General features: G+C 47.8%; 1 protein-coding gene across 2 annotated transcripts in view; it reads right to left on the bottom strand.

Moving 5' to 3' along the window:
* ITIH5 (inter-alpha-trypsin inhibitor heavy chain family member 5) overlaps window positions 1-17,433 on the bottom strand; it is a 100,520-nt gene that overhangs the window by 21,676 nt on the left and 61,411 nt on the right. For both annotated transcript variants that reach the window (XM_025397285.1, XM_025397286.1), the window contains one exon: window positions 733-901. In XM_025397285.1, coding sequence (XP_025253070.1) covers window positions 733-901 — 169 coding nt within the window. The remainder of the gene's footprint in view (window positions 1-732; window positions 902-17,433) is intronic.

The raw sequence follows: 17,433 nt of genomic DNA on the forward strand, positions 1-17,433 counted from the left end.
GGAGTAGGTCCAGTTGTTCTAAATGCTCCAATACTGAGCACCTCTTCTGTGTCCACTGCACTGTTTATACAGAGAACAGCAAGAGCACGGCGCAGGTCCTGAGTTGGGAGAACTTAACATCTAGGACAGCTGGGTAACACGCTGCTCTGATTGTCCACTCTTCTCAGAATTCTTTATGGTCTTTCCTCTCTTAACATTCTGCACCCTTACCTGGGCACCACCCAAGACAAGTGTGCAGTGGCTGAGAGCCCACATCCTCCCCATCACATTTTACCTCCGCAACCCTCCCAGGCCACCCGGATACAGGTTTCACTCACTCTGCTGCAGGTCTACCAACAGGGCTCCTGGTTTTGCAAAGCAGTTCCACCTGCCCCTGTGCATGAACCACTGGCTGGTCTGTGTGGCTTTAATTCTCCACCCCCAAACCTTTACAAAAACAGTATTGTTTTTGTATCAGCAAGACTTTTTGTAACAGGATCCATGAGATGAACCAGGAAAGCCTCCAAACACCTATCAGGTTATTTTCCCCCAGAACTTCACCAGCCTCACTTGGAGACTGAGAGCACGGATTTGGTATTCGGAGCAACCTAGGCTGCTGAGAAAGCTCTCACCCGCAGTCTCCTTTCCTGCCATCAACCCCAGCTTTCAAATCTTTGTCTCTCAGCCAAAAAAAAAAAAGAAAACTTACTATGTCAAAGCCAAGCCAATGTGAAAAGAAGGTGTCATCTTTACCTCCAGTAGGTGACATATGGTGAATGTACACTTTGCCATCCCTGATGCTGTCTGGAGTGACTGATATCAAGTGGTCCTTCCATACTTTGATCCGGTTGGAAAATCCAATGATACTGAAACGGTCCTGGGGTCGGAGGTCATGGAGAATCGTGAAGAGGGCATCCTTGGTCTAGGCAAACACAAAAACAAAACCAGTCACAGCCACTCACGTGAGTCCACTTATCCCCTGTTCAGGAAACCGTCACCCCTGGGAACAATGTCAGGGTTCAAATTCAGTGTCAACTATGTAAAGGGCACTTGGCTGAATGTCAAGGAATTGGTTACCTGACTGGAAAGAATGGTATAAAGATGTTACGGTTGTAGACATGAGTGAATCATTACGAAAGCTGCATCCCGCCACGGTGCTTTGGGCCCCCACATCTCCACCACTGCTGTTCTCTTGACCCTGAATGTTCTTCCCCACCGCCCTACCTCCATCTTTCACTTGACAAGCCCCTCCTCATTCTTAAGAGCCAGGCAAGTGTGCAAATTCTCTGTTCGAAATATTTCTAACTTCTCTGAAGAGAGCTGATCATTCTCTCCCTTAGGCTGGCAAAGCCCTCAACGCACTCTTATGAGAAAGCACGCATCACACCATGATGATTGTTCATCTCCTTCCCTTACTCGGTTGTGAGTTCTCTGCAGGTGGGTCTCCTTCATCTTCCTACCATCTAGTGACAAGAAGGAGTTGCTAGACAAAGGTGAGGCAGGTGAATGAATGAACATTTAATGAATTATAAAATTAAAGGCCCAAATGATAAATACCATAGGAATTAAAAAGATTATTACTATGGACTGGAGTGACATGAGGCTTTAAAGAAAAGAGGAATTTGAGGATGAGGTTTAAAGAATACCTTGAAAGAACTGGAAGGACATTCTTCTTATTATTTTAGACAGACTCTCGCTCTGTCACCCAGGCTGGGGTGCAGTGGTGCAATCTCAGCTCACTGCAACCTCTGCCTCCCAGGTTCAAGTGATTCTCCTGCCTCAGCTTCCTGAGTAGCTGGGATCACAGGTGCAAGCCACCACATCCGGTTAATTTCTGTATTTTAGTAGAGACGGGGTTTCACCATGTTGCCCAGGGTGGCCTCGAACTCCTGAGCTCAGGCAATCCACTTGCCTCAGCCTCCCAAAGTGCTGGGATTACCGGTGTGAGCCACTGCACCCAGCTTCGAAGGGCATTCTGAAGAGAAGGCAGGCGGTTTAAGCAAAGCCGGGAAGTAACACAGGTGAGATCGCGGATGCTAAGTGATAACAGGTATGCACTAAAGTCAGCTGTGATGCATGGAAGGAAGAAAGAAGCCATATGACCTGAAACCAGAAATACGCTAGGGGCTTAGAAAAGGTTTCTAGAGTAATCCGCAGACACTGTGAGCAAACACTGTCTTCCCAAGTAGCACTGTTGTTAGACACTTAAAGAGGCACAGCATAGGCGGTCAGGGACTTTCATTGCATAATGACCACGAAAGGACATCTGGCACCTTTACGAAGGTGAAGAGCACAGGCTTCAGGGCCAGCTGTCACCCTTGAGGCTGGGTTCCCCCCCAACTCTCTGTGAGGCCCTGAGCAGTAAGCTCCCTCACTTACTCGCTCTCTGATATCACTGCGCCCAAGTTACCCCATCCATAAAATCAGGACAGTAATAGTACCTGCCTCATCAGGTTGTCATGAGGATTAAATCAGGATTGAGATGAAAAGGGCTCCGAGCAGGGCCAGGCATACAATCAGAGTTCTAGATGGGTTTGCTGTTACTTGCTGGTGGCTGTAACTTGCTGGTGGAAAGCCCCAGCAGAGCTTAAGAGAAAACAGTGACGTCGGGAATGGTGAGTTCCAGAAGGACATGTGCTAAGGAGTTCCGGAACATTCTCAAAACAAGCTGTGGGTCTCTTCCCTGGTTCATGACTCTTTGCCTTTCCTCCTTCCCCAGGTTCAGACAGATGGCTCCGTCGGCCTCTCTGGCTAGGTGAAATAACCACTGCTTTTGTATCCTTTCCCTCTGGAATTTTCCCTCTTCCTCACTCCTCAGCCTCCTCTCAATCCTGGATCCAACTGCTCATCCCATATCAAACTGTCCAACTTGAATTTTATAGGAACTTCAAATTCTGCTCCAGAAAACTATTCTCAATGCATCTATTTTTAAATCTGCACATTAGGCCAGGTGCGGTAGCTCACGCCTCTAATCCCAACACTTTGGGAGGCCGAGGCAGGTGGATCACTTGAGGTCAGGAGATAAGAGATCAGCCTGGCCAACATCGCAAAACCTCGTCTCTACTAATAATACAAAAATTAGCCAGGCATGGTGGTGCATACCTGTAATCCCAGCACTCTGGGAGGCTGAGGTGGGTAGATCACCTGAGGTCAGGAGTTTGAGACCAGCCTGGCCAACATGGTGAAACCTCGTCTCTACTAATAATACAAAAATTAGCTGGACGTGGTGGCGCACCTGTAATCCCAGCTCCTCAGGAGGCTGAGGCAGGAGAATCACTTGAACCTGGGAGGCGGAGATGGCAGTGAGCCGAGATCGTGCCACTGCACTCCAGCCTGGGTGACAGAGTGAAACTGTGTCTCAAAAAAATAAATAAAACACAACTGTACATTATATTTTTTTCTGTAGGGCTAGTGAACTAAGAATTTCTAGGCTGAGCAAATGTTCGCCTAACTCGCTCCCCGTGGGTTTTTGCTAAAGTAATGTTCCTCCACTTCCCAGCACTTCTTCATTCCCAGGTTGAGAAAGCAATGGAGTTGATGGTATCATTAGAAGGATGATGATGATGACGCTGATGATATTAACAGCTTGCATTTCCTGGGAGCTTTCTACTCCCCAAGCATATGCTGAGTGGACAGGCTCTTCCTATGTTGAGGTGATCAATTCTAATTCTTACAAGCCACCTGAGAGAAAGTAACTATTAGTATTCCCATTTAACAGATGGGGCAACTGAGGCATGGAGGGGCTGAGCATCATGCCCCATGGGAGCCTGGATTAAAAAGCAGGGAGTCTGACTTCAGGGGCAGCACGTGCACAAACAGCAACAGAATCTGCAGCCCCAGGACGACTGGAGGCGAGATTACTCGGAGCTGTCACCCTTTTAATGTGCAGCAAATCTGGTGACCTCTTCCAAGTCCCTGTATGTTGATGCGCTCTGTTTATTTCTTTGTTTCTTTTGCTTCATTTCTGGCATCATTAGTGTATTCATCTCCTGTAACATCCTTGCAGAAGGCACTCAGGTGCCAGGCACACTGGCTTACGCCTGTAATCCCAGCACTCGGGGAGGCTGAGGCCAGCAAATCACTTGAGGTCAGAAGTTCAAGACCAGCCTGGCCCATGTGGTAAAACCTTGCCTCTAGTAAAAAAATATAAAAATTAGCTGGGCATGGTGGCACACGCCTGTAATCCAGCTACTTGGGAGGCTGAGGCAGGAGAATCACTTGAACCCAGGAGGTGGAAGTTGCAGTGAGCTGGGATCACGCCACTGCACTTCAGCCTGGGCAATAGAGCGAGACTCTATCTCAAAACAGAAAAAAAAAAAAAAAAAAAAAAGGAAGGCACTGCAGGATTTTTGCACCTGCCCGGGGACAAGAACAATGAACATATTTCATTAAATCTACCTTCTCATCCTACTGAAGAATGCAACAAGTTCTTCTGGGAGAAAAGAACAGCAATGGAATGCTCCTTTTCATTCCCGGGGCTCGGAGACCTCCACTATTCTCTGTTCTCTCCTCTGCTATTCCCTCCTCCTATCCCCCCCAACCCCGCTTGTTCAGAGGGGCTCTCCGCAGCAGTTTCCTGTCCTCTCCCATGCCTGGCTCCCACCCGCAGGAAATATGTCAACGTATCCCATGCAAATAAACAGAACCCACACCCAAGACGTGCCAGCACCCTCCAGAAGGCATTGTCAAGTCTATGCTGTTCCCTTCTTGAAACTCCTCCTGCTCTGGCTTCCCCGGCCCCTCCCCGGGGCTTTGCTGGTGTCTCCCTCTCTGCTGGCCCTTCAGGGTGAGTCACACGGTCCTTTTCTCAGCTGAGGTTCTCAGCTCCACTCTCACACCAGACACTGCTCCAGGTGACATCATCCATCCCCCACAGTGCCAACTACCATCGTCATCTGTGAATTTCCAGGCTCATCTCTGGAGCTGGCCTCTGTTGTTCCATCCAGACCAACCTGCCAACCGTTTTTCCCTGCGTGTCCCACGGGTAGCTCAGAATCGACTCGGCGGAGAATGGAACCTTCATCTTTTTAAATCTCCCTCTCCTTTGCTGCTCTCTGTCCCGGGACAGAGGCCACTGGAACCTTCACCCGTGGTCCAGGGCAGAAGCCTGGCCGTCATGTTGAATCTGTAACCCTCACATCCTTCGCCACCACCCTGGAATTCCAACTCCTCTCCCTAAATATCCCTGTGACCATAAACTGACATTCCTTTTCTTCCTTTGTATTTTTTCTTAACACAAAAATATTACTCATTTTTTGAAAGATAAGAAGAAAAACATATACAACTCACATCATCACGCCTACCTAGAGACCACCACTACTAAAACGCTGGTGTGCCACATACCACTTCAGAAACATCCCCGGGTGTACGCATGTGCACGTGTGATTTTAAAGGAAGTGGGATCATGTAATACACATATCGTGCTGTAAAGTTTCTCTTTACTGTAACGTATCACATATGGTTTTCATATCAATGGAGAAATGTTTGCCACATCATTTTAACAGCAACCCAACATCCTCCTGCACGCATCCACCATGTTTTAATATTTTGGAATATTTGAGCAGCGCTGCTGGGAAGCTCATTATCCCTAAGTCTTTGTGCCCGTGACTCTTCCCTTAGGATAAATTTCCATATGCGGAAGTGGAGCGACAAAGGGCTTGCACTTTAGGAAGGACCTAGCATGGCCCTGCATTACTGCAACGTAGATTTTCAACCCTCCTCTCTTCAAAGCCTTCCATGGCCCCTCACTGCCCTCAGCATAAAGTCTAATGTATCTTATCTTATCATCTTATCTTAGACAGAGTCTTGCTCTGTCACCAGGCTGGAGTGCGGTGGCGCGGTATCCACTCACTGCAACCTCCACCTCCCGGGTTCAAGCAATTCCCCTGCCTCAGCCTCCCGAGTAGCTGGGATTACAGGCTCACACCACCACGCTCAGCTAATTTTTTGTATGGGGTTTCACCATGTTGGCCAGGATGGTCTCAATCACCTGACCTCATGATCTGCCCGTCTCGGCCTCCCAAAATGCTGGGATTATAGGTGTGAGCCACTGCACCTGGCCTAATGTCTCCTTTTGGATACAAAATCCTCATTAAAATAAATGGTCCCAGTTCAAATTCCTGTCTTTATTTCCTGCTAGTCTGCTCCGGCTACCAACTCTAAGGTCTGATTCGCCCACACCCAGCTTCCCTAAACCCACCCTGCTTTCTCATGACTTCCTGCGGTGGCGCCAGGGGCTGCCTTCCTTCCCCACCTTCCCTACATGTTGAGCTACGGCCACCCTTCAGAACTCATTTGATATGTCCCCTCCTTGGTGAGGCCATTCCTAACTCAACGGTGAAGACAGGTGACAGCTCCATCCCTGATGCTGCACCGGCTGACACGTACCCCAGCTACGGGATGTCCACACTGTGCCGCCATGACTCCTGCAAGCTCCTTCCCTCCCCAGGACCCTTGCACCTGCTGTTTCCTTTCCTTGGAGCTCCCTTCCTCTTCCTCTCGGTCTTTGCTGCTGCAGGTCCCTTCTTGTCCTGCAATCCTGGGTTTACACATGATCTTCCAAGAGAGCCCTTCCCTGCCTCCCAGCCCTGACCACCATTCCCCAAAGCATGGACCCCTGCTCTCTCCTTTCACGTTGATAGACAGAATGTCCTTCTCTCTCTGTGCATTGACTGGTCTGTCCATCTCCAGTCTATGCTTTTGTGTGCAGGAGCTTTCTCTGTTTTATTTATTTATTTATTATTTTATTTATTTATTTTTGAGACAGAGTCTCACTTTATCGCCAGGCTGCAGTGGTGTGATCTCAGCTCACTGCAACCTCCGTCTCCTGGGTTCAAGTAATTCTCCTGCCTCAGCCTCCTGAGTAGCTGGGACTATAGTCATACGCCACCATGCCCAGCTAATTTTTGTATTTTTAGTAGAGACGGGGTTTCACCATGTTGGCCAGGATGGTCTCGATCTCTCGACCTGGTAATCCACCCAACTCAGCCTCCCAAAGCGTTAGGATTACAGGCGTGAGCCACCGCACCCAGCCACTTTTTCTGGTTTATTATTGTATATTTATCGTTCTATATTTAATACCCAGCAGTGCCTGGCGCATAGGAGATGCTTGACAAATGTGTCCTGAATAAGTAAGCAGTGAATAAATGATCCATCTGTCACACTGGACAGGGAGTTCCTCAAAACAGCCATCCCCTTGCCCTGCCCCACCCTCCCAACGTGGTGGCATTTTGTACATTGTAGGCTTTTAGGAAATATCTGTTGTATTATTAAACAAATAAGACAGAGACAGACAGAGAAGAACAGAGATAGAGGAGACAGAGACAGACAGACAGAATACTCAGGAACACAGAGAAAGAGACAGAAAGAGTGAGGGAGAAAGAGGAAAACAGAGGGGAGGAGAAAGACAGACAGAGAGGTCCTGTTGGTGAATGCAAGGGACATGAGACACAACCCAGCCCTTGAGAACCTAAGACAGACACTACTGAGAAAGAGGATGTGCAGGAAGCTCCGAGCTGCCTGATGGACAAGCTGCAGTGATGATCAATAACTCAGAGAACTGCACTCCACAGGCAGGGGCGGCCTCAGCCAGGGCACTGGGCCCTTCTCACCCTGGTTCATCCCTGCCCCTCCTCTCACTTAGAGCCAGCACAGCCTATGTGAGCATCAGACAGACCGGACCCCTGCGCACTCACAGTCCAGGTAGTCCCCACCCAGGAAGGACTGAAGGTGCTGGCTGGGATGGGAGGGACAGCAGCATGCAGTGGCAGTGGTAGGGCAGTGCTGGGCCCAGTTCTCAGGCCCTCCTGAGAGTCTCCACGCTGCACACTGCTGGGCCCAACATGGTCAGGCTGCACGGGGGCCTGCCAGGAAGGCCACCTGTGGCGGAGCTGCTGCTTTAGCTGCTGACATCCTCAGGGAACCTTCACAGTGTGCCAAGAACCTCCAGAGGGACCCGCCTCGCTCTTAAGCTGGCATTTTTTTTTTTTCCCACATGACGGATATTCTGCTTTAGGAAGAGTTATTCAATCTCTCTACCCTCCTTCCCTCAGTTCAGCAGCTACAGGCTCCTTATGACCTTGTAAGGCTTCAGCTGCAACTTGTCCTTGTGTGCACCAGGGAAGGCAGCCCAGGCACCTCCCGGTGGCTCCATTCCCACTCAGAGGAGGGCCGTGTGGATGGACTCCTGCCCTCGTTCCAGAGGGGCCAGGCATATAGAGGCAAACAGCCTCCATTAACCTTTGAAGACTGTAGGCACTAACTTCTGCAGACTGCAGCCACCCAGCCCCACCCACCCCTGCGGATTCCAGCCACCCAGCCCCACTCATCCCTGCAGACTCCAGCCACCCAGCCCCACTCACCCCTGCAGACTGCAGCCACCCAGCCCCACTCATCCCTGCAGACTGCAGCCACCCAGCCCCACTCACCCCTGCGGACTGCAGCCACCCAGCCCCACCCACCCCTGCGGACTCCAGCCACCCAGCTCCACTCACCCCCGCAGACTGCAGCCACTCACTCCACTAACCCCTGCAGACTGCAGCCACCCAACCTCATTCACCCCCACAGACTACAGCCACCCAGCCCCACCAACCCCTGCAGACTGCAGCAGCCACCCAACCTCATTCACCCCTACAGACTGCAGCCACTGGCTCTGTTAACCCTCGACTTGCCTTCCCACCTCCAAAGGGCTGAGCAGCCAAGACCCCCGTTCAGGGTCCCTCCCAATCCTGAGACCGCATGATCATGGCTAGGAAAAGCTGTAGACTCTTCCAGTGCAGGTGATGGACAAAGCTGGTCACCACTCACCCTCAACGCCCTTTCCAACTAACTAGGCCTGAAGGAAGAGACACTGGGCACCCCAGGAAGCCACACTCCTGTCCTCTAAGCTCCCTCTAGGGGCCTCCATGCTAGAAAGGGGCTAACCTGCTTGAGACAGGGACCCCCAAAACATACATGTTGGAGTCATGAAATTAATTCCTTAAAAGATGACCACAGGGGGCTGTGGAAATGTCTTCCCTGGAGATCTTTTAAAACAGGCATATAAAATGTATGATGATATGTATCGCAATTTTCATGGAGATGAATACCATCGGTGTACAGGCCTGACTCGCGAGGGGATTAAGTGTCTGGCTTTAGAAAGCCACACTTGCTCTCTGGGGCCATAAGAAGAGTTTCCAACTCATTGTCTTTATGCTCTTGGACAAGGGCTTATCTGGGGTGGAAACCAAGGGGATGGGGCTCAGGTCACCGCCTGACCACTCCTGGCTGGGAAGCCAGTGGGGAGGAGTTAGCAAGTCTTGGAGAGAGTGAGGGATCAGGAAGAGGCAGGAACACCAAACCCCCGTGCCTAGAGGAAAAAAATAAGGGGCACCTGTGGGGCCTCACTGAGGAGGAAAACGGGGTTCTTACAGAGGTCAACCCGCAAGAGGCCCTTCAGGTTCCCCTGGGGGGGTCCGTGCCAGTTCCTAAAAGCACAATCCATAGTTAATGGGCGTCATCTCTGCTAACACAAGAGGACAAGCTGCAGACATGGGTCCACATGTCATCAGAAGAGATCTTTTAAAAATTCCAGGTTAGGAGCAACGGCTGTGGTCCCAGCTATTCAGGAGGCTGAGGCAGGAGGATGGCTTGAGCCCAGGAGTTTGAGACTGCAGTGAGCTATAATCATGCCACTACTCTTCAGCCTGGGCAACAGAGCGAGACCCTATCTCTAAAACGTAAATAAATAAATAATAAATTTAAAATTGAACAAATAAAAAAGACCAGATTATGTTTGGACTCAAGGGAGATTTTGAAAATCGCACCCAGATACACTTAGTAAATGGAAAGAATATACTTCTTACTATTTGGGTACTGAAGATATACCTTGGCCTGGATGCGGGCATTACACGAGATTCCTTCTAACCCTAGTTATCTAGAGTCACAAAGGATAGAGATTACTCTGTTTAAAACTATTTTATGGTGATGAATTCCTCTTCTTATACGTACTTCACTTGGATTAAAAGAACAAAAACCTATTGCTTTAAAAACACTATCTTAGAAGTCCATTCCAGCTGTGTCTTAGGTTTACTATAAGTAAGTCCTTTAATCTCCTTCTATTTAAATTCTTCCAGGCACAAGAAGGCTATGTTATAAATAAACATAAGTAAACTCTGGCCGGGTGTGGTGGCTCATGCCTGTAATCCCAGCACTTTGGGAGGCCAAGGCAGGCAGATCATGAGGTCAGGAGATCGAGACTATCCTGGCCAACATGGTGAAACCCTATCTCTACTAAAAGCACAAAAAATTAGCCAGGCATGGTGATATGTGCCTGTAGTCCCAGCTACTCAGGAGGCTGAAGCAGGAGAATCGCTTGAACCCGTGAGGTACAGGTTGCAGTGAGCCAAGATCATGCCACTGCATTCCAACCTAGGCAACAGAGCGAGACTCCATCTAAATAAATAAATAAATAAATAAAAGGAAACTCTATTTCAGATTCTCCAGCCCTTCAGTACAGTTGGCAATGGTCTTGCTTGTTCTAGCGATCTTTGGGAAGGATTACAGAGTTTCTTTAATGGTGTCTGTCCTGTGCACCATGGGTCCTGCATGAAGCTGCGCTGGGAACAAGAGATGGGGCCTTCCCTTCTCTTCCTCTCCCTCTTTCCTATAAAGCTGAGCCCAAGGAGCTTCAGGCTCTTGGCCCAACCCTCAAAGGGATAAGCATTCCATTGCATTAACTACCATGCCATGAATGACCAATAAACATTTCCCAAGTAGAGAAGCGCGTCCAATAAGACCCTAAGAGGGGAAGTCAAGGGAGCCCATGGAAGAGCCAGCTGCGGCCCACAGCTTCCTCCCACTTCCATCGGGTACCCACGATGCAGCTTTTCTCAAACCATATTCGATGGGAACTAACCCTGACACAAAAGGCTCTTGTGCCACAAACCCTAGGTTTTTGGGCATAAGACAAGGAGAACCCACGACATCACAGATGAATCCAAGTTCAAGGGAACTCAGCATCAGTCATTCCACGCCTCCTGCACAATGATTGTGCTGTTCTCCTGAGTGGCACCATCCCTTGCCTCAGTCTAAAATGTTTACCAGGGAGTTGACATTTTCCTTCCCATTGATCCACACAGTTCTTTTGAATGAGCCTAAGAGAAAGACTAAAGACTGGATTAAAATAATCCAGTAAAGGCCGGGTGCAGTGACTCACGCCTGTAATCCCAGCACTTTGGGAAGTAGAGGCAGGACGATCACCTGAGGTCAGGAGTTTGAGACCAGCCTGGCCAACGTGGCGAAACCCTAACTCTACTAAAAATACAAAAATTAGCCGAGCATGGCGGTGCATGCCTGTAATCCCAGCTACTTGGGAGACGGAGGCAGGAGAATCCCATGAACCCAGGAGGCAGAGGTTGCAGTGAGCAGAGACTGCGCCATTGCACTCCAGGCTGGGTGCAGAGTGAGACTCCATCCCAAAAAAAAAAAAAAAAAAAATCCACCAAAGAAATCAAAGACCTTCTGAAAGCCTGATTTAAGCCATGGAAGAGAATCATAATCAGCAAATGAAAACAGCCCTAAGTTTCTGAAAGGTAATTTTGGAAAATGAAACATGCCCAAGAGAAGCTGTAGTGGCAGGTCAGCCTTTGTCCTTTCTAAGGTGGGCAGAGGCCATGGACACCAGTGGGGAGGGGGCAGGTGTCTGTACTGTCCTTAGGCCTTCCTAACCCAGCAGGCAGGAGATCCTCAGTGCCCCTTGGTGGGTGGCAGATGGCCCTGTCATCATGCCATCTGAAGGAACCACCCAAAATAAAAAACCATCTGTGACTTCATCAAAGTTCACAACAGATTCTTACTGCAACCTGCAACTTCTTGCCTAAGCCCACAGTGAGGAGAATGGAAATGTCCAACCTTCCCAGTCTCAGATCTGTCACCCTCTCTGTACTCACAGACACCTGAACACAGAATGGTCCCAAGTCACCTTGGAGTCACCCCCTCCATACCCCACAGACACCCGTACACAGCATGGTCCCAAGTCACCCCCTCCATACCCCACAGACACCCGTACACAGCATGGTCCCAAGTCACCCCCTCCGTACCCCACAGACACCCGTACACAGCATGGTCCCAGGTCACCCCCTCCATTCCCCACAGACACCCCTACACAGCATGGTCCCAGGTCACCCCCTCCGTACCCCCCAGACACCCCTACACAGCATGGTCCCAGGTCACCCCCTCCATTCCCCAGACACCCCTACACAGCATGGTCCCAGGTCACCCCCTCCGTACCCCACAGACACCCGTACACAGCATGGTCCCAAGTCACCTTGGAGTTACTGTCATGGCTGAGACCAGAGTAGCCATGACTTGCCAAGGGATGTCCCCAGGCCGTGGGTGTCCACTAAGCCTCAGTGGTGGTATTCAAAGTCCACAGTATTACAAGATTACAAAAATTTATTTTATAAAAGGTAGCATAAACTTACATTACCCTCTGCAGGTCATTCAGTAATTTGAAGGAAGATTTTCTGAAATCTTACTGTGACTGACCCACCAAATAATCAGATTTAAAAAAAAAAAAAAATCCCAGTCTTAGGAGTAAGGCAATAAATTGAATAAGAAGAACCAGTTCTCCATAATGTATTTAGGTCCATGTCATTGTTGTACTTCTTAAAAATCTAGCAACAGATTGGCTCCCAAGAAAAAATCAAAACATTACAAAAGAATGCTACTCCATTGACTATAGTGTAAGAGTGTCAGTAGCACTTCAGGAGGTTATGAAGACGCCTAAAGGAAATCAGCCATCGTGCAATGCCAAGTTCCTTTTTTTGCTCCTCTGCTATAAATACCTCCTGAAATGAACCACATTATATTATTCATATTAAAAATAAAAATGTTTAATTATGACAAACAGAAGATAACCAAAAAAGGTGTCTCTGTCAAATTTGGGAAATCCTGTTGCAAGAAATTAGAAGGATTTTTCTACTGGCCAAAATATTTTTTGGAGAAATGGCAGAAACTAATTAGCTTTCTTCATATAAATGGAAAATTTGGGATAGAAGTCATACATCTTCCAAAACTTTAAAACAGTTTAATGAAATTTCACTTAGAAGTAAAAGTAGAAGACATTTTTCTTTGGTCTCAACATTTTAACGTTCACACTGCCAAGAAAAGCATCTTTCTTCAATTAAGCAAAATCACAGGGCTCCTATATTTTAAAATATATTATTTTAAGCTACTATACTTTCATTTACTGCTTAAATTCTCCTTTCAAATGCTCTTTGAATGCAGTATGGTGCTAGATAATATCGCAACTCTGATTCGAAATACTTATTTGCATATATGTTTACCTGATCTATGTAAAAATATAAACAAATTATTTCTTCATAGCAAGATAAAAAGCACTTTTATTGTAACGTTTCTAAATACCAATACCACTTCAAGACTGGTTCTAAAATGGAAAGACTGTTACAGACTAAATTCTGGCTAACGTCAGCCTTAACTTTTTTTTAAAAAGGCTGAATAGGTTTAGAGGTAAACATTAAAACATTTTTTGCAATACAAACAAAACTAATTCCATTAATCTTTGTGTTTGCATAACACGATTCTAACTTGAGAAGCGAACTATGTCTCATCTTAACCCTCTGCTTATGTTAAGATTAGTTACCTAATGTTTTGACTTTGCTTTGACAAGTGTACCAAACATTTACCTAACCATGTCATTGTACGTTTTTCTGAAAAGCTCTTTGCCAATAATGTTTCTGCTATTCTTTACGACACAGTAGGCAAATCCATTTTTTATACTTGATGTGTAAGTAACTCAGGGCTAGAAACAGATTTTTTTCCCCCACTTCTCTTCATGTGGAAGGTCAGTACTTTGGAGGATTTACATTCATTGTCAATTCCATACTTCTCATTCTAGCGAAGAATACAGCCTTAGCACACAGGCTTGATAGCCTTAACAAGAACCCAGCCTACCTCTAACTGTAGGCTCCAGATGAACCCCAGGCGCGGCTGCCTGCTCTAATAGGAAGTAAGAGGATGATGCTGACCAAGAGAGGTTCAGCTCTCTGTGTAACTGGTGTCTCCCATCCGTCGTTCTGACACGTAACTGATAAAATGATTGAGTTCTTGCTTTCTCACTCCTCGTCTAAATCTGAAGTTTATGTTGTCCAACTGCGGGTCTGGATTCTAGATCCCTGCATGTTTCATTCTACAGGTGTTTTGGTGTCGGACTCTCCATCTGCCTTTGACCTGATCACCTTTCCCTTTCCCTTAAGTTCTCACAATTCCTTTCTGCTTGGCTTTGGTCCATTCTATGCCTCTCACTATAAATTCTCAGAGATGTGTCTTCACAAACATCAAGAACATGAAACACAAAGATACGGAGAGGCTGGGAAAAAGCCATGCTCCACGTAAAATCATGGAACAATTAGGTAAGAAGTAAACACAGCACATCCACAAACGTAGACTGTATATACAAGAAAATATTTAGAGGAAGTGGAGCCCCCTCCACTAGGCAGGGAGAGTGACACTGCTCCTGGGTCTCTTTCCATCTTCCCAGACTCTTAGTTAGGGTCACCAATGAGACTGGAAAGGGAGATTTCTGTCGCAAGAGGGAAGACATTATAAAAACCGGTGAACTTAACTGTTGGGGATTGAGAGGTGCTCTGGTTACTTTTTCTTGTCTTCCTTATTTGTGCTAGATTGGATGTGGATAGCTAGACAGTCCAGAGCAGAGAAGGCAGTAGAGGCTTCTTAGATCTATGGGGAAGGAGGGTTAAGTAGAAACCTCACATCTCTTCCTACTCTGTCTGGCTCGGTTACCTGGGGAAGAAAAGCAAAATGGCCTCAGAACTAAGTTCTAGCCAGTCATAAAGGGTGGAGGTTGGCTGAAGTTTCAGATGTGCTCCATGTCTCAGACATATGAGCCAGTGGACAGGATGCTGGGGGGAGAACAATTCCAATGCTGTGACTTCATCTGACCTCTGAAACCCCATTTTCCCACCTGGCCCCTCGAAACATGCTTCTCTCTTCTTCTAGGTATTCTCCTTCAGTCTAGCACATTCTCAAAATGACCACAACTGTCTCCCGAACATCTCTGAGCACTAGGTCCCTCCAGCCCACTGCTGCCATCAACCCAGCTCTGCCCAGCCCACCAGACATGAGTGCGGTCTCTCCTCCTGGATGGTTGTCCTGTTACCTCGGCCTTTGCCTTCTCTTTCGAGTTACACGTGCACCTAGGAGAGGTGATAGGGAAATCACTATTTATCTGACTTTACATTTGGCTCACTGGAACATCCTTCTTCAAGCTAAGAATTTGGCATAGCCTAGGGGTACACGAGGGATGGTTTGGGTCTCCCTAAATTCAAAGATTGAAATCCTAACCCCCAGGCTAATGGTACCAGGAGGTGGGGACTTTGGGAGGTAATTAGGTCATGAAATTAGAGCCCTCATGGTTGGGATCAGTGCCTTTATGAAAGACCCCAGCGAGCTAGCTAGCTACTCCCTTCCACCATGGGAGGACATGGGGAGAAGTTGCGTCTATGAACCAGAAGGTGGGCCCTCTCCAGACACAGAGTCTGCTGGCATCTTGATGTTGGGCTTTCCAACTTCTAGAACTGTGTGAAACGGATTTCTGTTGTTTATAAGCTACTCAGTCTATGGCAGATTGTTATAGTGGCCTGAATGGACTAACACACAGACTATGGCACCACTAAATATGATATTTTTTGCTACCAGTGGGGAAAGAGCTCTTAATTGTTATTAATTTTAATTTTGCTCCCCACTCCCGACAAATTTTACTTATCCATCTTTCTAACCACTCTTGAAACATCAGCAACTGATGTCATTTGGCAAACTGTAGAAATGTGCACGATGACCACGTCTAAGAAAAAGTGGGAGATTTCAGAGAATCAAAGGAACAGTGTCTAAACCAGCCACTGTGAGAACTTCCTCTTCTTTACCCCAATTCAGAGACAGGGCCGGCCCAACTGGGTTCTTGGAGGTCAAGAATGCCAAATGCCAAGTGTTCATATCTGGGGAGGGTGACTGCTTTGTCCTCACAGAAGCAGATCTTCCAGAGCCAAATTCAAGGAGAGTTTGCCAGGCCATTTAAATCATAAACACTACTGCAGTGAGGACTAGCTGAGGCTTGGCTTTGCCAGGCCTGTCTCTCTCTCAATGACACAAGTCTGCATTGAGACTCTTAGTCTCAGTGTCTCAAGTCTGACACTCTTAGCAGCATCAGCCTCCCTCCTGGTATCCAGTAGCCAGCATCAAGCAGGTCATATCTCCAACCTCTGTGTGATCTGCTTCTAGAGAAGGAGATCTGATCTGATCTCCTTCCAGGTGGCCCCAGGAATGCGTGTGAACACCCCGTGATGGGGAACGCCACCACACAGGGCCGACAGCCATCCCTGAACACCAGGTTTGCTCAGAATAAGGGCTACCCTTAAGATACTGAATCGCTCACCACAATTTCTCTTCATCGATTGTAGAATTGTTGATCACATGCACATCACCCTCTCTTCGTCCTACCAAATCTGATACCCTCTAAGGTTCAGTTTTTGCTTTGTTTTGTTTTTGAGAGGGAATCTCCCTCTGTCACCCAGGCTGGAGTACAGTGGCTCAATCTCAGCTCACTGCAACCTCCACCTCCCGGGTTCAAGCGATTCTCCTGCCTCAGCCTCCTGAATAGCTGGGACTACAGCTGCGTGCCACTACGTGGGGCGAATTTTTTGCCTTTTTAGTAGAGACAGGGTTTCACCATGTTTGCCAGGCTGGTCTTGAACTCCTGACCTCAGGTGATCTGCCTGCCTCAGCCTCCCAAAGTGCCGGGATTATAGGCATGAGCCACCGCGCCTGGCCTAAGGCTCAGTTTTTGGCCTTCTATCCTCCCTCCCTCTCTACTCTTCCCTGAAGGAGTTTTATCCATTTTTCAGCTACCACATCTGTTTTGGGGTCTCTCAAGTCCACACCTCCAGGCTCTCCATCTGAATACCTTCACCACCCCACTGTCATTTCAGTCTTAATCTGCTGAAAACTCAATACATAATATTTGGTACGGTTTGCCTGTGTCCCCACCCAAATCTCACCTTGAATTTTAATCCCCACAATCCCTACATGTCAAGGGCAGGACCAGGTGGAGGTAACTGAATCATGGAGGCAGTTTCCCCCATGCTGTTCTCGTGATAATGAGTGAGTCTCATGAGATCTGCTGGTTTTATGAGCATCTGGCATTTCCCCTGCTTGCACTCACTCTGTCCTGCTGCCCTGTGAAGAAGGTGCCTGCTTTTCCTTTGCCTTCTGCCATGATTGTAAGTTTTCTGAGGCCTCCCCAGACATGTGGAACTGAGAGTCAATTAAACCTCTTTCCTTCATAAATTACTCAGTCTTGGGTATTTCTTCATAGCAGTGTGAGAACAAACTCACAAAATGTTTTTCTCTCAAATCAGCTCCTCCTCTAGGATATCCTAC

The sequence above is a fragment of the Theropithecus gelada genome, chromosome 9 (genome assembly GCF_003255815.1).
Source record: "Theropithecus gelada isolate Dixy chromosome 9, Tgel_1.0, whole genome shotgun sequence".
Taxonomy (NCBI): domain Eukaryota; kingdom Metazoa; phylum Chordata; class Mammalia; order Primates; family Cercopithecidae; genus Theropithecus; species Theropithecus gelada.